The sequence below is a fragment of the Onychostruthus taczanowskii genome, unplaced genomic scaffold, assembly GCF_017590055.1.
Source record: "Onychostruthus taczanowskii isolate IOZ18803 unplaced genomic scaffold, ASM1759005v1 scaffold126, whole genome shotgun sequence".
In the NCBI taxonomy this organism is placed as follows: Eukaryota; Metazoa; Chordata; class Aves; order Passeriformes; family Passeridae; genus Onychostruthus; species Onychostruthus taczanowskii.
This window is the reverse complement of record NW_024498418.1, coordinates 396493-418960: the sequence shown is the minus strand read 5'-3', so window position 1 is coordinate 418960 and position 22468 is coordinate 396493. Positions and strand designations below refer to the sequence as shown.

Genomic DNA, 22468 nt, shown 5'->3' with positions numbered 1-22468 from the left:
TGCGGAAGCCGGGGAGATGCTCGCTGCCGGCAGCTCACACCGACTGCGGGGCGCAGATAGGATTCAGGGATTAGAGCAGCTTAGGGAACAGGGCTCTTCCAAGCGGCAGATGGTGCCGGATGGATCCCAGGGCAGGGTTAGAGGGGTGGGAAACAGGTCCCAGAGCAACCCTGGGCAGGGCAGGGGAAATCAGGCAGAAGCGGGGAGGAGGAGGAGGAGGGTTTTTGCCCAGCCCGTTTCCGGAGCGCGAGGGAGGGCTGGAGGGACGGATCCTTGCCCCAGCTCCCAGGAATGGCAGCTGACACCCAGAGCCGGTCACAGCTGCAGTGACAGCAGCGTGGCATTTGCACGCCATGTCCCCGGGAAGTTTCCCTTGTACGCCAGCCCGGCTGCGGGGTTCAAAGTCCCGTTTTTGGGACGTGGCTCCGTCACCCAGCGGGTCCTTGCACATGTCCCTTGTCCCCCCGTGTCTGTGTGTGTCCCCACAGGAGTGCACACCCCCGGGTGTGCTCATCATTCTGGGGGTGAGTGGGAAGCCCTGAGACCTTCATCCCGTGTCCCTCCATGTCCCCTGCATCCCTCTGAGGTGGTCTTGGCCATAGGGATGCCTTTTTGGGCTACCTAAAAGCAGAGGCCAGAGAGAGAATAAAAAGTGGTTATATTTATTGAAGGGCCTTCAGGTAGATTTTGGGCAGACAAAGCCCCTCAGGGGCTACACCCAAAATGGACGACAGTTCATGGGTTTTCACACTTTTATAAGTTTGGTCCTTTTGCACATTGGAGATTGATCTTCCAATTATAACTTCAAGTAATGAAGTAATTTACTCCAAGTTTGCCCCCTCAACTCACTTTTGTTTACATTTCTCAGGCCTGAGACAGTGAGGTGTCCTTGATTCCCAGGACTAAAGAGAAATTGTTTTGACCAAAATGGGAAAGCAGTAGCTAACACTCTTTATGGAATTTAGAGTTATACACAAAATAATTGAAGGATTACAAATATATGAAAAATATAAAAGCTAAAATCCTAAGGCATCAACAGCAGTGCATGCTCCTGGGAGTGCATATCCTTCTGGGGGTACATGGGAAGCCCTGAGACCAGAGGCTTCACCCCACATCCCTCCTTGTCCCCAGCATGCCCCTGAGATGTTCTTGGGCACAGGGATGGGTTTGTGGGTAGCAGGGTGCTGCTGTGGGGCTGGAACGGGACAGTCCCTCCTGCCCCACAGTGCTGGTGGCTCCCTGGACTCTGCTGCCACTGCAGAGATGAGCAACTTCACCCCAAATGCTGCTGGGGGAATTCCCAGTGACGAGGGTGGAAACAAGAGATGACGAGGTGGGGCCCAGAGAGAAACCCCAGTCAGGGCAGCACTGGTGGCTGACACGGAGCACTTGGTGCCCCAGGAGCCGTTTCAGAGCTGAGAGCAGCCGAACGAGCTGGGATAACAAAGCAGAAATTAAGGGACCCATTTCCAGCAGAGGGGTGTGGTCTTCAAAAGTGGCCTCAGAGGAGGAGTCTGACTTGCTCCAGCTGAGATTGTCCCCATGGCTCCTGAGGGCGTTTGTGGTGGGAACAGGGGGACTCCAGCTGACAGTGGGAAAGTCCAGGTACCACTCAGGGAGTCACTGACATTTTCTGGGAAAGAGCAGGACGTGAATGGGAACCCTTCAGGCAGCCCATGGGTGCAGCTTTCTGTTTGGGGTGGAGAGCTGGGCATGGGGAACCTCTGGGGATGGTGGGACCCCAGCCCACCCCAGACTGCTCCATGGGGTGCAGGGGCATGGTCCAGGTGCTCACACCAACCCCTGACACTGGCAGGGAGGTGGCAAAGTGGGGGATGTGGGGGTGCTCCAGGCAAGGAGCTGAGCATCCAGAGGATGTTCTGGATCCATGCCTGATGTCAGCCCCAGGAGCTGCACCCACGTTCCTCGGCTCATTCCCACTTGAGAGTCCCTGTACCTTCCCCAGCAGCCACGGTGGTGTCTCAGAAAGAGGAAGCATCAGCCCCGGCATCCCCCACCGTCGCCCGGGGGCTATTTTGGGTATGGAGAAAGCGGAAGGCAGCACCGGGCGGGTGATGCCCTGCAGCACGCAGGGGCCAGCGGTGGACGGGGAAAGAGGAACCCCAACATCGCCCCCCACCCCCCTTCCCACCTGTGGGATGAGGAAAGAGGATCTGTCTCACCTGAAGCATTAAAGGTTTTGGGGGCTTGGCCAGTTCCCAGGGTGATTGCAGAGGATCCTCCAATGTGTCCAGCTCTCAATTCCTGCCTTTGTGAACCAGGGGCAGGGTGCTGGTGCACATGCCATTTTTAAATGCTGGTTTTTGCTCTTAAATGTTTGCTTTGCCACCAGTGCCCAGGTAAAAGCCTGTGTGGCTGCGTGTGTGGGTGACCCAAGGAAAGGTCAGGGATACAACCATGAGTGCAGGTTGACTGTGATGGGGTGGACATGGATGGAGAAAGGACGGAAGGAAGGAAGGAAGGAAGGAAGGAAGGAAGGAAGGAAGGAAGGAAGGAAGGAAGGAAGGAAGGAAGGAAGGAAGGAAGGAAGGAAGGAAGGAAGGAAGGAAGGAAGGAAGGAAGGAAGGAAGGAAGGAAGGAAGGAAGGAAGGTTAAAGAGATGGATGGATGGATGGATGGACAAATGGATGGGCAGATGGACATAGGGATGGACAGACAGGCTCCTGTTGCACCCAAACTCTGCAGGAGGCCATCCAGCTGTGCTCCCTCCCTGTTGCACCCCGGCTGATGCTGTCCCCGGCGTCAGCCCGAGGGGTGGGCCATGCCTGAGGCCCGGTGGGAACGGGGGCACTGCCATGGGGGGAGGACAAGAGGAGCCAAGGCTGGCCGTGGGCCATCCCCGCCGCCTCTGGGCCGTGATATCTCTGCCGAGCAGACTTAGCCCGACCGGCCGCCCCTCCTGCTCGGGGGATGCTCCATGAACACCTGGCGCCTGGGAATCGCGCCGGGCCAGGGCGATAGGGGCTGTATCAGCCGGCGCAGGCTGGCTCCCTGCTCCCCGCTCCGCCGGGGCGGATGCCACTGGCAGGAGGAGCAGGAGCCGGCCCGCTCCGCTGGGCCCCTTCCAGCCGCGGGGAGGAGCGGCGGGAGAGCAGAGCCCGGCGGCTGTGCACGGGCAGGGAGGGAATCTAGGTCAGGGCTTGCTTTAAAAGGGGGCACGGAGCCCAGAACGCCGCGGCTTCCAGCGAAGCCACGGAGCAGCGGCGCCTGCCCGAGCCCGGCGCAGACACCGGGAGCCGGCAGCTGAGGAATGTCGGTGCTCACCCGGAGCATCCCCATCCCGGGAGCTGCCGAGGACAACCACGGGTGCCGCTCCTCGTGTGCGTGGCCGTTCACGCAATTCCTTGCTTTGCTGGGAAACGGTGGTTTGTAGCTCAGGGATGGAAAAGAAGTGATGCCCGGGGACACGGGCTTTCCAGAGACACGCGTGCCTGGGCACAAGGAGATGCCACTCACCTCCCAAACGAGAGGGTCAAATGGCCCCCTCCTTGCCCTCCGCCTCCACACGGCTGGAAGGGCGTCAGTGAAGGGAACTCGCCCCATGTCTGACATTTCTGCATTCGCCAGCAAACGGCCAAAAAAAAAAAAAAAAAAAAGCCCCAACCGAGCAAAAATCCCGGTAGCAGCAAAAAGGGAACTGGGGAGAGGTGGAGGGTGCAGAGCTGTGGCTGCCAGGGTGAACAAACGCCTCCACATTTTGCCCCCCAAGTAACTGCCCAGCCCTGGCAGAGCCCCAGCAGACCCGAAAAGACAAAAGGGAATTTATTTTTCCCCTCTCCCCAAATTTAGGATTGCTCTGCACTTCCCAACACCTTTCAAGGTCTTGGGATTGGGGGATGATTAAATTGGCACCATGATGCCTTTAATTAAAAGCCAGCGCCTGAGGTTGGAGGGAAATCAGCTGCTAGAGCAGGGGATTTTTGGAGGGCAATCCCGTGAGGCACAGCCCGATCCCTGGCTGTGCAGGGAGGCTGGACTTGGCAGTGGGCTTTGTGCCTGGCAGAGCTGGCAGAGGCCACGGCAGTCCCTGTGAGCCGCAGCCCCTCCTGCCGCAGCCACCTCTCGGGGCCAGATTTTCAGGAACTCGGGCTCCGGTGAGCTTGGAAAAATCCAGATTTTTCTCATGGGCTCAGCATTCGGCCACTCCCTGGGTTTCCACTGAGCTCAGCTTCGAAATGAGGTGTGCACCAAGGCGCCATACTTCACAATAATCCCTCAAAAACAATCCCACAATAAAAAGTTAAGCTATTCAAGTGCTCCCTGTCCTTCCGAGGCCAAGCAGGCGGGTGGGTGTCATGTGCTGTGCTCCAGGAAGGGCATTTCCAGGAGCTCTGGTGGGTGCTAACCCTCCGCGCGGGTGGCCAAGGTGCTGATGGAAAGGGCTCTGACAAATTCCATTTCCCCATCTATATTCACTTCCCTTTTCATGCCTCATCCTGGGGAACCCGAAGAGACAGGGGAAAAGGCTCTGAAAATGAAACGAGGCCCCAACCCAGTGGGATTTTCAAGGAAGGGATTGCATAATAGTTGGGAGCGGAGCAGCCCAGGGTTTCCCTGAGCCCTGAGGCAGGTCTCAGACCCGGGGGGGACTGCAGGCTGTGCTGCCGGCGGGTTTGGGTCCCATCCCTCCAAAGGGAACAGCAGATTGTCACCAGAGCCGACCCTGCCGCGGCAGGCCCGGGCCAGACCCCCCCTCCTGCCACTGCTTCCCCTTTATGTCACTGCAGGTGGCACCGCAGAATCCGGTTTTGGAGGCACATTTGGAACGGGCAGCGGCCTGATCCCTGCAGCTGCACACCGGACCGGGCTCCTGGGGCGGGCTGGGGGTACCGGGGCGGGCTGCGGGTACCGCAGCCACCGCCGGACCTACCGGGAGCCCCAAGCCCCGAAGGAGCGCCGAGGGGATGGCAGGGCGGCTCGTCACCGTGCTGAATGATCGGCGCCAATTAACGGGGCGGGGGGCGGGCACCGGAGCTCGGGAACCCTACAGAGCAGGGCAGGGAATTCTCCGCTGCCCCATGGCTGCGGTGCCCGTGCCGGTGCCGCCCGGTGTGTCGGGCCGTGCCCGCTGTCCCAGTGCCCGTGCCGCCCGGTGTGTCGGGCCGTGCCCGCTGTCCCGGTACCCACTGTCCCGGTGCTGCCCGGTGTGTCGGGCCGTGCCCGCTGTCCCGGTGCCCCGTGCCGGTGCTGCCCCCTGCCCTCCGGCCGCGCTCACGGCACCGCCCGGCCCCGCCCGGCCGCGCTGCCCCCTCCATGACGTCACCCCGGTGTCCGGTGCAGGGGGGCAGTGACACGCGTGTCACCGTCACCGTGGCGACGCGGCGGTGACGCGCTGTGCCCGCGACCCTCCCCGGAACGGGCGGGCGGCGCGCGCTGAGCGCGTCACCGGGGGCGGCGGCGGCGGCGGCTGGACGGGCCCGGGGCGCCGCCATGGAGAGCGCGAGCCAGGGTACGGCCCGGGGGCTGCTCCGGGCCTGGGGCGCCTGGTGGCGGGCACGGGGGGAGCCCGGGGACGGCGGTGCGGGAGCTGCCGCTGCCGCGATGGGGGACGCGGCCCCGGGGATGGGGAGCGGCCCCGGGAATGGGGAGCGGCCCCGGGGATGGGGAGCGGCCGGGGGTCTCTCCTTGGCTCCGCTTCCCTCGCCGCGCCCGTCCCCGCTCTCGGAGCCGGGCACAGCGGCTGTGAGGCCGCGGAATGCCCGGCGCTGCTGCCGGTTCCGATGGACGCCGGTGGAGGAAGCTCCGGCGGAGGTTTCTGTTCCCGTCCCCTCGCCGCAGCCCCGCCGCCCCCCGCCCCGCTTTGCATAACGCCTGCCGCTTGCTTATTCCGTGCCCTCTGCTCCTTGTCTGCGACAGATATCAACCTTAACTCTCCCAACAAAGGTCTGCTGGCGGATGCCATGACAGATGTTCCCGTGGATAACGCGGCCCGGGGCGCTGCGCCCGAGGGATTGACTCTGGCCGAGGAGGAGGAGCTGAGAGCCGAGCTCGCCAAGGTACGGGGGGCTCGCTTGTGCCCGGCTGTGTGCTGCTGGAAGGAGCAAACAGCACACACAGCGGCAGGGCTGGGTGTTTTGTTGTTGGGGTTTGGTTTTTTTTTGTTTTTGGTCTTTAATTTTGCAGTGTTACCTTCGGGTCTCTGAGGTAATTGTTAAAATGCACAAAGCTGGCAGGTACTTCAAACGCTGCGGTGTGTTGTTTGCTCTTTCCCAGAACAGCCTAATTTAGAGCTCTAAGGAAATAAGTGGCTTTTGATGCCGTGAGCTCAATGTAGGATTTTATCAGGCAAATACTAGGCAAAAGAAATCAATTTTTTCTTACGAAACTGAAACACTTAATGAGCTTTTCTTCCTACTTTTTTCTCTTAAATATTTATTACAGTTTACAGGCAATTATTTTTGGTGCCTATACACTTTCAAAGAGCTGAGGGTTTGCAGTGTAACATCCTAAAGTTGAGCACCTTTTGGTGTTTAAAGGTCAGGTTATAATTTCTGTCTGGAACGTGGCTGAAGATAATTGCAGCTGTTTCTCTGTGGTCCTTTCCTTCATGTGAGAATCCTGTGGTGATTCTTTGACTTGCAGGTTGTGGCAGGGGAGGACTTTGCGGCTCTGGGTGCTCATGCAGGGCTTGCTGAGCTGCAGCTAAGGTGGAAATGAACCCACTCTGCCTGGAAACAGCTCCAGTGTGCTTTGAAAGTGTTGTAAGAAATATCTCTGAGGAAAAGCTCTTTGCTTTAAAGACATCAGAGGAAAAGAAGCATGAGATAAAATCTTAGTTAATAAGGTTTGGTGACTGAATGGTGTTTACTGTTGAAATTACAGTACAAGGAATGGGTTCTGTGCATCTCAGTGTCACTAAGTCACAGTGACTTGTATGGAGGTGAAGTCTGAGTGCCCTCCCATTCCAGCTCAGTCCATGTTGAGTTGAATAATTCATCTGATGTTCTTCCCAACTTTTAAAATTACTGTTAATGAGGTGTTGCTAGTTTTGAGGGAGGTAAAAATCTGTTTTAATTTACAGTTTCTAACTAAACTGTGATTTGAGACAAACCTCTGCCTTTCTCTAAGGTTGAAGAAGAAATTGGTACTCTCAGACAAGTTCTGGCTGCCAAAGAGAGGCACTGTGGAGAGCTGAAGAGGAAGCTGGGTCTGACTCCCTTGGATGGGCTGAAGCAAAACCTGTCCAAAAGCTGGCACGATGTCCAGGTCTCCAACGCGTAAGTGCTGCTTGTGACACCCGTGTTTCACCAGGGCTCTGTGTGACACTTCCCAGCAGGGTATTCCAGAGCTCTCTTCAGTGGCTGGAGGGTTCTCTTCTGATGGAGTTAAAGACACCTTAAAAAATCCTTTCTGTGTCTGCATAAGCTGGATTTCCATATCTGGGATCGGGATAAATTGTTGCTGGCTGCTCTTTGCCGTGGTGTTAAAAATCTGGATCACATTTACTGGTTCAGTTTGCCCATTTCTGCCCCTTCTTTGAAGCTGCTGCCTTTTTCTGAGGTCAGGCTTAAAGAGAAGTGCAAGCAGTTTCACAGCTTGTGCCAGTTCAGAAGCATTCCCTGGGTTGTATAGCCTGGATTAAAAGCCTGCACTTCTTAGGAAAAAAATCTGTATATTGGTGTGCTTCACCAGAGTCATCTTGTCCTAAATATGTGAAGTGAGACTGTTCCTGAGCAGGCATTAAGGGTATGGTCCCTGCTGTGCTTCATAGTGCCAAAAGGAGGGTTCCTGAGGTAAGTTTGTCCTTGCACTGGATGTCAGGAACTCTGGGTGCCCATGGACATCATTCAGGCTAAAAAGTCTCCTTAACTTAACTGGGGTTTGGAGTTAATGACAGTGATACTGCAGAGCAGATTGTTGAGCTGTTCATCTTGTTTATTCTTTCCCTTTTTCCTCACCTTCCCTCCTCTATCCCTGCCCTGTTTCTGTTATTCCTTTGTCACTGGAATCTGTGTCATTGTCTTCTAAAAAATGAATATTAAAGTTATATTCATTAACACTTTCTGTTTCTAGTTATGTGAAAACATCTGAGAAACTTGGAGAGTGGAATGACAAAGTGACACAGTCTGACTTGTGAGTGCCTCGGGCTCCTCAGCATCACCTCCCTGTTCCTTGCTGCCTTCCCTGATTTGTGCTGCTCCTTGCTCTCCCAGGCATCAGGGCTTGCTTGGGAGCTGGAGGCAGGGTGGAGCAGCATTGTTACTTCCAGCATGCCTGGCTTCCAGCTAGAAGCATCCCTCAGTTGCAGAGGAGATGAGTAAATGTTACTGCCATCATCTCTGTCATGGTCTTGCTATTGCAGAAGAAAAATTCCAATCAGTTACCAGACCACATTTTGTATGGGAAAAAAAAGGAGGGGACAAAAAAATTAACCCCAAGTTCCCTTCAGCTGGTAATTAGTAGGTTAGTCTGTTGTTTCAGGTGTCTTATTAGTGAACTCTGCCTTTATTGTGAAACTGTTTCTCTTCTCATCATGAATGTGGTAGGAATATGACTGCTGCCTTTCTGTATGGCCACCTGGGAGAGAAGTGGCTGGAGATGCTTCCCCATAGCTGGAATTAGGGGCTGTGCAACTGCCAGTGTGTTCATGAGCTTCTCAATATGCTGCATTTTCCCAGTGTCAGCACTAGAAATCCATGAATTTTAATCTTTGCTGTGTATTCAAGCAGGTGACAAATGCAGACAAAGAACATCTGGCTACTTTTGCTTCTGGAATAAATTCTTTAATTATATTAGAGCTCCACTGGTATTAGACACGAATCATTGATTCCTGCTGCATAACTGGACCTAAGGAGCCCTTGAGTGCTTTCTGTGCTGAAGTTTCTCTCCCTTTGTCTTGTGTTGAAGGAGATTATTTAGCTAAGAGGAAAACGTGAATTGGGAGCATCACATCATTAGGCACTGATCTAACTGGGGCAAATGAATTCTGGTTGATAAGTCTCCTCCTTTGAGCACCTCTGTGTTCTGTCTGGGGTGGGAGCAGCCACCTCCTGTAGTGTGTGTGTTCTGTACCTCCAGAGTTAGTTGTAGCAACCCTTAAGGTACTGTTCTTGTACAGAGAAACATGATTTTTAAACATCAGAAAAACAAAAGTTTAAGTTTGTCTGGTTCCTGCTGTATTGGTAAAATACATCTTTGGGTGTGGCAGTTTGATTTTTTTTGTCCTTAAGATCAGTTCACTGCTCTGTGCTTTTAATACAGACCAGCAACAGAACACGTAGGAAGAGAGCAGAAGATGCAAAGTTTTTCATTTCCTGACACCTTTTAATCTGCAGGCTTTGTTTCTTTGTGCTCAGTGTTTGAACATGCTTAAACAAAAGAAACTGGGGCTTAGGTGTCTCCCTGCCTCTCAAACAGTTCTTTTCCTTCTGGCTGTACCAGAGAGGCTGAAGCTGTTGTCAGAGAAATAAAGCCTCTGGTACTGTACATGTAAAGAGTCACTAATAATGTGGAAAGTGTCAGAAGAATCTGTAGTGAATCTTGGAGCTGTCTCTAACCTCAGTTGTGTTTGTAGATATCTTTCAGCCAGCAGCACACTGGAGGACTGGAATGAAAAATTAACTCAATCAGAAGCGTGAGTGTCTTAACCTTCAGCCTTAACAAACGCTTTCCTCTGCCAGTCTGCTGCCACTAACTGTGCTGTGCCTCTGCTCCCAGTCCTCTGCTTTCACCAGATCTACCTGGACATTTATCTTTCCTAGCTTCTAACTTTTTTAACCCAATAAATGCCTCTGCTGGGAGAGGGAGCTTTTCCTCAGGTGAGTATCCAAGTGATACTCTAGAAATGCCTGCCAGGTCTCAGGAACTGGCTGAAACCCCTGGGTAGCTGAAACCTGTGTGCCACACGTTACACCTTCAGCTGAGAAGCTGTGGAATAGCCAGACTGACTTTCTTGTTACCCCAACATGCTCTGCAGGGAGCAGGAGCATCTGGTACCTGATGAGAATAGAGCTGTAGTGTCCAGGACAGCTTCCTGTCATGTTGGGGCCACAGATAGGCTCAAACAGCTTAAACCTCACAGCTGTTCTACTCCAGTTGTTGAATGCAAATCTGTCTTAGACATGTTCTTACTAAATGCCTGAAATTAAATTCTCATCTGGACCAAATTATGGAGGGATATTATGGAAGCTGGCCTTTGTCCTTCTCACTGTGCATTTCCCACAGTATGTAGGGCAATCCCGTACAGTGCTGGAGTGGGGGCAGGTAGGTTTTGTCATTATTTTCTGAGCTGATTTAGACTGGGGAGGTAGGTCTTAGATGTGAGCCAGCTTTTCTTGTTCTCTGCAGTGGGTATAGAATGCAGTCCTTGAGCTGGCTGGTTATCAGCAGCATGTGTGAATGCATGGTTTTCTTCCTAAAACGGGTGATAGAGGAGCAGAGATAAAGTGTAGGAGTAGCAGAAAGAACTTTGAAGTATGCAGGTCTACTTTCAACTGTGTTTTCTAGATTAAGAAGCTGTAAACTGTCACCATTTCACTTGCCAAGTAGAATGACCTTGGTTTTTGTGCTTGCTGACAGTGGTTGACTCCAGCAGAGTTCAGAGTCCCTCCCTGGGTGTGCCTGCAAGAGCAGAAAACTCCTGGTGGTATCTATTTCCTTGTACTTCATAAGCACCAGAAATGTGGCGGAAATGTGCTTTTGTGGAGCACTTGGGGCCTGAAGAGCTGTGGCACCTTAGCTTTCCTGCTTGCTTTGGCCCTGGACAGAGTGACAATTGGTGCTGGCAAGGTAGAGACTGAAACAGGGACGTGAGGGGGATTGAAAGATTCCGGCAACATTTCAGAAATTAGTCAGAGTTTCTACTTCTTCAGAGTTTAGTGAGTGCAAAAAGGCAAGTTCAAGTAGTCCAAGGGTGAGGTTTTATTCAGATGTTTTGGGGTTTTTTATGCAAATAAATAATTTTTCCTGTTTCAGTGCTGGTCCGCTCTGTGACTAACAGGGCTCTTGAGTGAACTGAGAATGGACCTGACTCCTGACCTTATGGTGCTTTTGCATGCTGTGGAATTTCCTGGTGTTTGCCATTCCTGGCCACAGACTTCCCCTCTGCAAGCAGTACATAAACAGGGAAAAACCCACCCCAGTCTGTTCCTAGATCCAGTTTCACTGTAAGCAGATTGTGAGGTGACTTGCACAGTTTGTGTCTTTAGCCAGACAGCTCCAATGCTGATTGCTGGATGAAAGCAAGTGAGAGGAAGCTGGTGTTAATGGATAAAGGAGGATTTGAGGGTGCAGATTTCACTCCTTCCTGTCAGGGTTTATAGGAGAGGCGTGCAGTGAAATGTTTGAATACCACAGGATGAAGAGCACAGGGTAGAGATCATCTCTGCAGCTTCTGCTGCAGCCAATTGCCTGTGAGTAAAGCGGGGTATTAGCCAGAGCTTATATTTATTACTCCCAGATTTGGATTATTCCTTTGTGCTGGGGCTAAGAGAAGAAGGTGAGTGCTTGTGAATTTACACCCATGGAAAACCAGGCTGTGGCACTCGCAGGAGAAGAGTTGCAACTTCTAGGTCAGGGCTGGGTGTAGTTAAGTTGCATTAAAGCCTTGTGTAAGCTGATCCCTTGCTGTCACAGCTGCAGCTGCACGTGTGTGTCTGGTGGCAGTTCTGGGTTACAGAGCTGCTCATCTCCCTGTGCTTCCCTGGCTCTGCCTGGCAGCAGTGAGGTGTGTACGTGTGTGTGGGAGCTGTGGATGCAGGACTAGGCTGCCCATCTGATCCAGCTGCTGCTTTTTTTGTGCTTCCAAGTTTATATTTAATCCAGATCGTTGCCTTGATCTAGATTGCTTTGCCAGCACAGGCAGTTGTGCTGGAGGAAGGAGAACACTCAGGCAGAAGCAGCAGCACCCAGTCACTTGTTCTTCGGTTATATTAAAAATTCTGTTGTCAGGTGTGGAAAACACGAGTGAAAAATCTCTGGCCTGCTGAAGCTGGGCATAATACCTGGAGTTTTGCAGTATGAATGGCATGATGGTGTCTTTTGGGGCTGTAAACCCTTCCTCAGTGCCGAGCTCTGAGTGCCAAGCAGACCCGGAGTCAGCAGTGCATACTTTGGTGAGCACGAGGTCTTTGATATTTGTTAGGCAGCTGTAAATCAAATCCCATGACAGGGCTCAGCCAGGGAGGAGCCTGCCTGCTGAAGGCAGGGCTTGAGATCCTCCTCAAACACAGTGCTTGCAAGAGAAAGGCAATCCTTGTATGAGATCAAGCAGCCTTGGTGCTGATCAGTCCACTCCTAAATTGTGCTGAGGTGCAGAAAATTGTGCTGTGCAGAGGCAATGCTGAGGCCTTGCTGTTGGGGTATGCTCAGGTTCTTCTGGAGCTCTTGACTTCAAGAAGAATTGGTCTGAAAATGGAGTTATGAGAGGTTATAGGAATTATAGGAGTTACAGGAATTCTCTCTGAGAGCAGGAAGAAGGAAGGAAAAGCTGATGCAGTTTTGCCCTGTTCTGCCTAAGTCTCATGTGTATTCGTGATTCAGAAATACTTGGCTGTGGTATTAAAAAAAAAAAAAAACCAACAAAAAACCCCAAGATGTTGTAATTGGAATTGCTCAAATCCAGTTCTGGTGCTGTGGTGCTGTCCATGCACTTCTGCCTGCAGAGAAGGAGATGTGAGTAAGTCATCTGTCACCGTGGTGTTTGTAGCCAGGGGAGCTCAGGCATGAGAGAACATTAGGCCGTTTATAATGCCCTCCTCCTAAATGTCCTCGCCAGGCAAAAAAATAATATCAAGCTGAAATATTTGGAATAAGAAAAGTTTAAAATGTTGAACTTGTTTTCCAGCCTGAGTCTTTGTAGTTTGAAGAATGACATAAATCTAGATGTTAATCATCAACTGTAGAATAGTTTAGAGAGAATGAATTAATGAAAGTGACACAAAGAATCTTTGTTCCTGAGATTAGTCTCATCTGGAGGAAACAAAGGTTCTCAAGTGTCTCCAGCTCAGGTATAAACTCAAATAATCAGCTGACAAATAAAAGCTTCTTACCTATTGTGGTTCATGGTAACTGATAGGAAACTTCTCTACTAATTTATTTCTAAACTGCTGCTGTAGAGCTAATGCTCATTCCTGCATTTCTTTTCTATATGCTGATGATGATCTTGGTTCTTGCCTCTTTTCTCCAAAACATAACCCCACAACAAGTGTCGTGGCTTCCTCAAGGCTGAAAGGATAGTGTGGAATAGTTCCTAGATTTATTTTCTCCAGAACATGAAAAGATGGTTGCAGAGCAATTAGGCTACAGTGCTGAGGTGTTAGAGCTTCCATGTGGAAAATTGGATTTGCTTTGGTTTTTAGCAAATATTTGTTAGATTTAAGAATATATGATCAATAGTATAAGCTGAATGTGTGCAAAATTAATCCTATACTTTCTGCTTTTGTAAAACTTCAAGTATTTAAATATATGCAAATCTGGAAGTGGCTCTTTCAGTGAAGTCAGTGCAGCTCACTAACCCAGCTTCCTTCCTTTAATATGGGGTCCTTTTTCAAAATGGGGGGGACAATTTTGGATCCAACTTGTTAGTTCAATTTATGATTTTTTTTCCATGTAGTTATAAGAAGACCCAGGAAACCCTTTCCCAGGCAGGACAGAAGACTTCAGCAGCCCTTTCCAATGTAGGTTCTGTTATCAGCAGGAAGCTTGGTGACATGAGGTAAGATTTCTGCTTTGCACTCCTGGGCTTTGATCTTGGTTTCAAACAGGAATGGGACTTTAGACAATAACTAGGCTTTCTTCCATTTTTCTATTTAGTTGGCAGCACGTTGCTGTTGATGGACTGCCACCTTCTGTGTGGCCCTGTGAATTGTAGTTTAGGACAGACTGAACTCTTATTAAGCCTGTTCTAAGGCATTTAAGTTTGGTTTGGTTTAGGAGATCTGACCAAACATTTTTAGCGGCTTTTTCCCTTTTACCCTCATGTGGATTCACAGCAGCTTTTATATAATATTTAAAAAGTTAGAATTAAAATTTCCCTTTTCCATTTCTTACTGGATTATGGTGGTGTGTTTTCTCAGTGTAACTGTTTTGGATTAGAGAGGGGTCATCCCTCCTGTGCTCTGTTATGATTAAAAACAAAAAGGGAAAAGTCTGCTGCATTCCATGTGGTTTCAAGCCCTGGGTGTTGGCATTCCATGGAGAAAGGCAGCATGTCTTCCAGGCACAGTTATGTCATGTTGGTAGGAAAATATCAATTGATTCAGAAGATTATGACAACATTAGAATTTTTTTCTGTGGTTGGAGTTATCTCCATTCCTTAATTGGATGACCACTGAAATAATTGCAATTTCAACCTCTTCAAACTGGCAGGAGGGACAGGTTCTCCTGGCTGAGGTTCTTGCTCTGTGAGATTCTCAGCTGTACAAGCCCAAGGTTAGAATTGATGATTTACCTGCTCCTCAGGTAAACCTAAAGCTAAAGATTAAAGATTCAAGCTAAAGATTTCTACAGAGCTTTAAGCTAAAGATTTCTTCCCCACTGATGATAACATCCATATTTTTCCATGCAGAATCCACTGACCACGTTTTTCTTTGATTTGAGAGCTAATTCTACATGTGCAGCCAGTCTAGGTTACTAAGGAAGGATTTTTAGAGCTTGTATTTACCATGCTATCTCAGACCTTGGATTGAATGGGTAGCTGTCATTCTTTGTAGGGAATTTCCTCTTCCACTGTGGCTGGGAGTATCCGAGTGGTAAGAACTTGTTGGCCTCTGATCACATAGAACTGATTTATTCTGGTTCTGTCCTCAGTGAGTTAGTTACTGTGTTCCTGGAGGGTGTTTTTTGGTGTTTTCAGAAGCTCACATCTCTGAATTTGGCAGAGGACTAGCTGGCTTCCTACCCTTTCCAGCATTCAAGTTGTAACTTTTCATTCCTGGAAACTCCCTAGTCTGATGGAAAAAGAGACTTTCATGTAATCACAGCAGATTACAGATACTGGCACAAGATGTGGTGGGAGCACACATTTTGCCAAACTGATAAATGAACTTGGAGCCTGGTTTCTGCAGTCTGGCTGGGCTATTGCAGCAAAGGAATGGGAACTGTGCTTTTTTTGGGACCACACGGGGAACTCCTGAACTGGGGTTGCCACAGGCAGAAGCTGTTTGGACAGGCTTGGTCCTGCCTGTTGTTTGTGAGCTGGGAGAATGCAGGTCATGCAGCTGCTGAAATGCTTGTGCCATCCCAGGAGCAGGTGATGGAGGGAGGGATACTGGGGTGTTTTCCTGATGGCAGAGCTGGCCTGGCACAGTCACTGTCACAGCTGGCCCAGGCACGAGCCAGGCCTTTGCAGCAGTGGTTTTTCTCAGCTTCAACATCTGCATTCCTTTTTATAGCTAATACCTTGGGTGAGGTGTTATGAAATACAGGCAACTTCTGTTTCATCATTTGGGAATCCCTGCCAAAGTTATTTCAGCAGGATTTGTATATGTGGCCCTGCGGGGGAACACAGTAATGATTTTTTTTTTAAGACTTTTAGTTTTCCTCTGCACATATAAACAGGCTTCTATCTCCTGTGCTGCATCCAAGTCTTCCTATTTCTGATGCTGAAGAAGGTTTAACTCTGAGCATGAGGTTTTGCAGGAGCTGTCCCACTTTTCACCCTTGCCAGGTGAACTCTGTTGTTCTGATATGTGATCAGAGCTGACGAGGAGTGAAGTCTGTTGTATTGCTGTGATCACTGCTCTGAACCAGTGGGAGAATCTCTCTTACAGGCCTTGTAGCCCACACTGACCTCCTTTACTGTACTCTGTTTTTTATCTTCTTACACTACAAATTCACTTGTAAAGCGAGTTTATTTTCCAGCACTGGAAGTGTTGAGATAACAGAGGGGATTTCCTTGTTTAGTCAGCCTTCACTGGTTGATAAATGCAAGGAAGGCCTGATGAATGGGACAGAGCCTCCAGTACAGCGAGGGTGTGGGTCTAATTCCATTAAAAATGCTTGGACCAAATTGTTTTTAAATACAAGTAACATGTTAAATCTTTCGACTTGCTGTATTCTGGTTAAAATAATTTTGATGTGTGAATTGTAACCTTGGGAAGTTAATGCTGTAACTGTGTGCTTGCTGCATTAATACTCTACTGGATTGCTCTGAGGGGAGGAAATGTACTTAGTGGGTGGGATTTTTTCAAATCTTGGCCTGTTCAGATGTCTCTGTTATCTCCACCTACAGTTAAAAAGTAAATTGGCTTTTAGACATTCTGTTCCTGCATTTTACTGATGCCAGTAAACTGCAAAATTGGAAGTGTTTTCTTTTTGTTGCTTTGTGGGTTTGTGTCCACCTGTGCACTTCATGGTGTCTGATGAAGTCTGCTGCTGCACATAATGCTACAAGCAAATTCATTATGAAATGTTAGCCTGAGCCCAAAGTGCCTGCAGATCCTGGAATTTAGGTAAACCTTCAATCCTTATGGAAGGACGAAAAGGGTTACTGCTAGGTTCAGGCCAAGACACTGAACAAGGAACCAGTGCTTGTGGTATTCCATATGGAGCAGCATGGTGCATGGATGTGTTATCTGTGTTGTTCTCCTTTAAGCAAGAGTAAGTAGAAAGTCAATTTATTTCACATGCAAAGGCAGCATTTCAAGGCATCTGCCCTGCCAAAAAGAGCTGACATGGATGTATGGGGAAATGAAACCACAGAGCCCAACATCTTCACTCTGGCTGTCAGGAAAAGCCCTTGTACTCATTGCCAAGCATTTCACATCCAGCTTGCCATGACTGCTTCCTACTGCAGAAGGATTATATTTAAGTGGAATAAAACACTGCTCTGGCAGGAGAAGCTCCTTTAGAGCATCCTGGTAATTTTCCTAATAGAAGTAGGAAACCTCAGTCTGTTGTTTTAGACTGCTGAGATGCTACTGCATTGCAAAATCCCATCCTAAAAAATGGGCAACCAAGTTTCAGGGTAAACATGATACCTTTAATCTTTTCTTTAATAACCTGAAGTGAATTTGTTCTCTGAACTGTAACTTTGAGATTTGCAGGCTTGGCAAGATAAAGTGCAGGTATCCATTGCAGGTTGCCCTTACTCAAGTCCTCACCAGAAGTCTGAGCAATGCTGTCTTTGTATGAGGGATCACAGGGGGAAATGGGGGAAGGAGGTATCTCTGCCAATATAGCTGGTGCTTGGTAAAACCTTCAGTTTAGAAAAAAAATGCTTTAAAAAATATGTGAAAGCAATAGATGGGGGTAGGTAAAATGTTTTGGTTTTCTGTTGCACATCTACTCCTTCCCCTCCCCAGCTGGGTTCTAAGTCGATGTAGATGCTGTTGTTGCTCTTTGAGAAACAGCTTATCTGGAGTTAATAGCTTTTTTTTTTTGCTTGCTCCTGTGATTTATTTTGAGAGGCTTCCTCCTGGGTAGTTGACTTTGCTGTCCCATGATTCTGTGATCATGTCCCTGTGTTTGGTGTTAGCTCTGTCCAAGTTTCTGACCATGCCTTCCTTTTTCTTTCTGCTGCCCGTGGCCTCTCCCAGGGCTCACTCCATCTCACATTCCCTTAGGTAAGATACCCTTCAAGGCTCTAAAAGAGCATTTGTTTCTGTGCCAGACCCTTGCAGACCTTAAAGGGGAAGCTGGTTATTTAAGCCTTGCCTAAACTTTTGACACAGATTGAGAAATCTACCACAAACCAATGCCCTGGGATTGACTTCTGTATCACAGTTGCAGTTAAATACTGGCTATCCTGTGTCTAGGAAACTGAATTCCGGGCTGCAGCTGTTAAATAAGGGGAGAGAGGGCTGGCTCCTACCACTTGGGCTGTCCACAGCAACCTGTGTGTGGACAGTGAGTGTTTCAGACTAGGTTAGGCTGCTTTTGCACAGTGTGGAATTGTTGTTAACTTTTTCCTCCTTGTCCCAAACGCTTCCGAGCAGCGGCTACTCCATCCGCCACTCGATAAGTATGCCAGCCATGAGGTAATGTAGCACATGCTGTGTCTCCTGAGTGGGGCTGGGGGGAGGACAGCTGCCTCCATCACTGCTGGGGGGTTTGTTCTGACTTGGACAACCAGCTCCTTTCTCGAGCAGGTCCCTCTCTGAGCATGGATTAACCACGGCCTGCAGTTTGACTATTTAAAGGGTTTTTTAATGTCTCTTAAGGTCATTAGCACCTGTCTTTTCTTGGACTAAGTGCAGTGTTGCACCTGTACCAAAGTCTGGTTGTACTTTCAGCTTTCAGAGGTGCCTTAAAGGGCAGGATTACAGTTCTGCCACAATGTAAGGCACAGCCATTTCTACACTGAGGTAAATCCTAAGGGGAACCCTCTGAGCCCTCCCTCACTGTGCCTTAGCTGGTGATCTCCTTGCAGGAGAAATAATTGCCAGGGCTGGACAAACCCACAGAACTCTCTCTGTTCATCCTTTTTCCAGATCAGCAGAGATTGTTTTATGGCTGCAAACCTAAAGCAATTCCTTGGAACAAAAATAACTGAGATGAGGCAAGTCATCTCCCAGCGCTCCCGCAGCCTGGCCCGGGGGAGCAGCTCTATGAGTAATTGCCTGGTCTGGATGCTCAGTACAGAGCACTCCCTGAAATCCTTTGCCAGCCAAGCAGCTTGTTGGGTTGTCAAACAACTGACCTGGTTTTCTTTGCTAGAAATATGAAATGCTCTGATTAATTTATTAAGCTGTGATTTTGGTGAGCATTTCCTGATGCAAATGATCACCCCTGTAGAAATAAAACTGCTGATAGGTGCAGGTATGTGGCCCTTCCTCTTCCTCCCCATGGGATGTAATACAGGAAAATGAAGCCTTTGTTTTAAACCTTTCTCAGCTTTCCCTTTCCACTATTTAAAACAAAGTGTTTTTAGCTGGAAGCTTTTTAAAGCTAAGAGCTGTTTTCTTCTCTACTTAAATATGCCTTGATTCCACAGTAAACTAGGACTTGTTTCCCTCAACATTTTAGCTTGAGCAATTGAGTGGACTGTATGTGGTATAAATGTTTTCCTTTAGAGTTTGGATGTGGTGTTCATGCCTAGTGTGCCTGAGAGATTTGTGCCAAAGGCTGTGAGGAGCTGGAAGTGTTCTGGGTGATGGTGTCACTGCAGGAGAATGGCCACAGAGCCCAGTCACGCTGTGCCATTTGATATGGTTAAGAGCTAACTTGTCTTGATTTGTTGTTTTTTTTTTCTCCCCTCTTTTTTCTTCAAGGAATTCTGCAACCTTCAAGTCCTTTGAAGATAGAGTTGGGACCATAAAGGTAACAGTCTGTTTTGTCTTGTAAACACAGAGTGTGAAGCCTTGTGCAGAAACTTTAATTTCTGCAATGTTTTTCTTGTAGACTAGTATTCGGGCAAATGGCCTCTCAGATATGTGAAGTCTTGGCTACAGTAGGTGACCTCGACAAGGGGGAATTGACTTGGTATTCCCAGTGCTGCCTTCTTGGTGTCCTCACTCTCTTCTCTCCTTCCAGTCCCGAGTGGTGGGCAGCAGGGAAAACAGCACTGACGGCCTCCACTCCCCCTCTGGAGCTGGGGACAAGCCTCCACAAGACAACGCTCCCTTCTAGGCCTGGATGTGGCTTTGCACAGCTGTGCACAACTGGAAGAGCCCCCTCCCTCCCAAACCTTCACCACAGCAACAACTTGCGAATCCAAGAAGGGGCTGAGAGCCAGTCTGGAGAGATCCATCCTTCATTCATAGACACTGCTGCTGGATCCAAGTCAAATAAAGAGAATGCAAAGTTTTGTACACAAATAATATTTTACACTAAAGTTTGTAGATTAAATGTATCACTGCTGTCCTTTTGGGAGAGCGTGTAAGCTGGAGTTTCCTTAAAGTAGCTCAGAAATGCCCCTGCTGTGGATGCAAACAGTTTTCCCTTGTCTTACATGGCTTGGAGCAGACACATGGCCCTGAGCAGCATGAGGAGGGCAGTAACTGGAGGAGCCAAGTTGCATGGGCACCTTAGCTTCAGCTTCTGGCTCCATTCTCTGTGTGGGCTACTCTGGGAGCTCCCAGGCTTCTCCTGTTACTGTTTTCTCTGGCTCTCATCGGAGCTGTTGGGTAGTGGGGTAAACAGTTGAGGTTTTTTCTGGGCTCCTAAAAGGTAAACTTCACTTAGCAGCTGCCTCGTTGTTACACTAATGCTCTAGCTTTAACAAAACTAAGAATCTTTATTTTTAAATGCAATGAACTTTAAAGAAATAAAGCATAAAAACAAAAAAAAAAAAAAAGCTTTTGCATATTAGGGCAATGCTCCCTTGGACTCTGAAGCTGAACTGCAAGCCTTACATCACTTATGCTTTCCTTGTTTATGATTTATTTTCTGTAGAGGAGACTGCAAGCGTTCTAAAGCTGGTTGTTGAGCACTGGAGTTTTGCATCATGCAGTCATAGCAGCATGTTTATAAAGCCAGTTCTTGTGTTAAATTCAGTGGTGCACTCTGTTTCCCGAGTGTATGAAACTTGCTTCTCCCTTCTCAGCTTATCCCTTCATTCTTGGAGGAGGAATTTCTGAAGGCTGGAATATGGATACCATTGGAGGGACTCTGCTCTGCTCTCTGAGGGCTCCTCCAGCTGGTACATCTGGCTGTGACTGGATGGGTTTCTCAGTTGAAAGCCCCAGCTCTAATTTTAGTTTACAAAACTGGCAGAGAGTCATGGAGCTCACCCAGTCCCTCCAGGGGCTGGATGTTTTGCTCTTTTGATGTCCAACTTCATTGCTCAGGAGCTGACAAATTCCAAGTTTTCTCCTAGAGGCCTGAACTTATTCTAGGCAAGGTGCCTCCACGTAGAAATACCTAGAGTGAGCAATTCTGTGCCTTAGAGGCGAAGTGGGACTTACTCAGGTCTTTAAACTTATGTACATATCTGGGTAGTTTTAGTGGTTAATCACCCCGGAGGGACTGAACTGCCTCTGACCCTTTAGAGAAGCAAGTTTTGACACTGATTTGATAAATTTCCATTTCCCCCACCCCTGCTCCCCTCCCTCTGCAGACCTGGGGATGTGGGATGAGATGTTAGTGGGCAGATGTACTAGGCCATAGTGGAGTGTAGAGTGTCGTTCACGAGCACTCCTCGTTTCACTGGAGCTGTGAGGAACAGAGCCAGTGAAATGAGGACTGCAGGAGCTTGGGTATGGAACTGTTTAAGATAAAGACTTAGGAAACGTGTCAATAAAGAATTCCTTTGGGAGAAAATGGGGTGAATGTCTTTTGTCTTGTTCTAACAGCACTGAAATCCTCTCTTGAGTGGTTGTTACGAACTCGTCAGGTAAATACCAACTGCCTGCAGCAGCCTGAGGCGAGAAACAAGTGAAATATTCCATCCTGTCCCTCGGGCTTATCTGCTGGCTCTGTGGATGCTCTCTCATGAAGGAATGTAGTAAATAATATTTACAGTCTGATGTTTCCAAGATGCTGGACACTGTTCCCAAGCTGTTTCCTCTGGGCTGGGGAGCTGCAAACTCCATGCCTGGTGCTGCAGGTGAATTCCAGACTTCCTCATGCCCTTTTCTTGAGCTGAGAGTATTGGGGCTGCAGTCCCAGCAGTAACCTTGGCAGTGGGAGCTGAGGCTGGAGAAATTTCTAATGTGGAAAAGCTGCAGCTGGGGTGCTGGCGTGGCTTGACAGCGTGATACCTCAGGGAATCAGTCACTGCCATGGGAGCTCTGGCAGTCAAACAGCACAGCACAGGGAAGTTGAGGATGGATGGCTGGAGCTGCTGTCTCCAAGTTTAAAAGGGCAGTGCAGAGCAGGCAAATAGCTTGTGGAGAGGCCAGCAGAGATCTTCAGTGTGCTGTTTTCAGAGGAAGGATGCCCAGCTAGGTTTGGGACATCTGCTTGGTGATGGGGGTTTGGTTTTGGTTTTGTGGGGTTTGGGTGTTTGTTTTGAAGGTTGGGGGTATTTTTCCTACATCCCTTCATTAGGTAAAACTACATCTCTCCAAGTGGGCCTAAGGACAGGTTGGTGTGAGACCGACTTGATCCTGGAGGAGAGATGCTGCTGGGAGCACCCAGGCGGAGGTGAGGGCAGAGGGCTCCATCCCACAAAGCAGATAAACAGCAGAACTGAAAAGTAAGTAACTACAAAAAACAGGAAGGAGCCACTTTTCCCTGCTGGCATCATGTCCCAACCCTCAGCCAAAACCACAGCAAGTGTTTTTTAAGGAATTTGAGATTTATGGTCTGAGAGGGGTTGCACAACCACTCCAGCAGCCTGTGCTCATCCTGGCCGAGCGGGCAGTGTCCAGAGCCAAGCTGCCAGCCTGGGCCCACTTGCTGCACCCCCGTGGGTGCTGGGGTGGGCTCAGCATCTCTGCTTGGGTGCAGACTCTGTGCAAGTTCCAAGGTCAGTGCTGGGGAGCCCTGCAAGTGGCTGGTGTTTTGGACAGGGAAAGGTGCAGGAGCTGAGCTGGGGATGGAGCTGGAGCAAGGAGATGGTGTGGGCGTGTGATTCATGGTGATGACTCTGTTGGCAAATAGGATCCATCATCCATTTCTTTAA

The 22468-nt window shown here is 49.3% G+C and overlaps 1 protein-coding gene across 4 annotated transcripts; it reads left to right on the top strand.

The window, feature by feature from the left end:
- Positions 1-5321: 5321 nt before the first annotated feature.
- On the top strand, positions 5322-21157 carry TPD52L2 (TPD52 like 2). 4 transcript variants are annotated; one of them, XM_041396095.1, is made up of 8 exons: positions 5322-5470; positions 5878-6017; positions 7090-7238; positions 8035-8094; positions 9536-9595; positions 13574-13675; positions 19173-19221; positions 19435-21157. In XM_041396095.1, exons 1-8 carry the CDS (start codon positions 5452-5454, stop codon positions 19528-19530), a joined length of 675 nt encoding a protein of 224 aa, XP_041252029.1. In that variant the 5' UTR covers positions 5322-5451; the 3' UTR covers positions 19531-21157. The 4 variants fall into 4 exon arrangements, with proteins under 4 accessions (XP_041252029.1, XP_041252033.1, XP_041252032.1 ...); XM_041396099.1 differs by lacking the exon at positions 19435-21157 and adding an exon at positions 19303-19362; XM_041396097.1 differs by having other exon boundaries at positions 5330-5470; positions 5905-6017.
- Positions 21158-22468: the final 1311 nt, after the last annotated feature.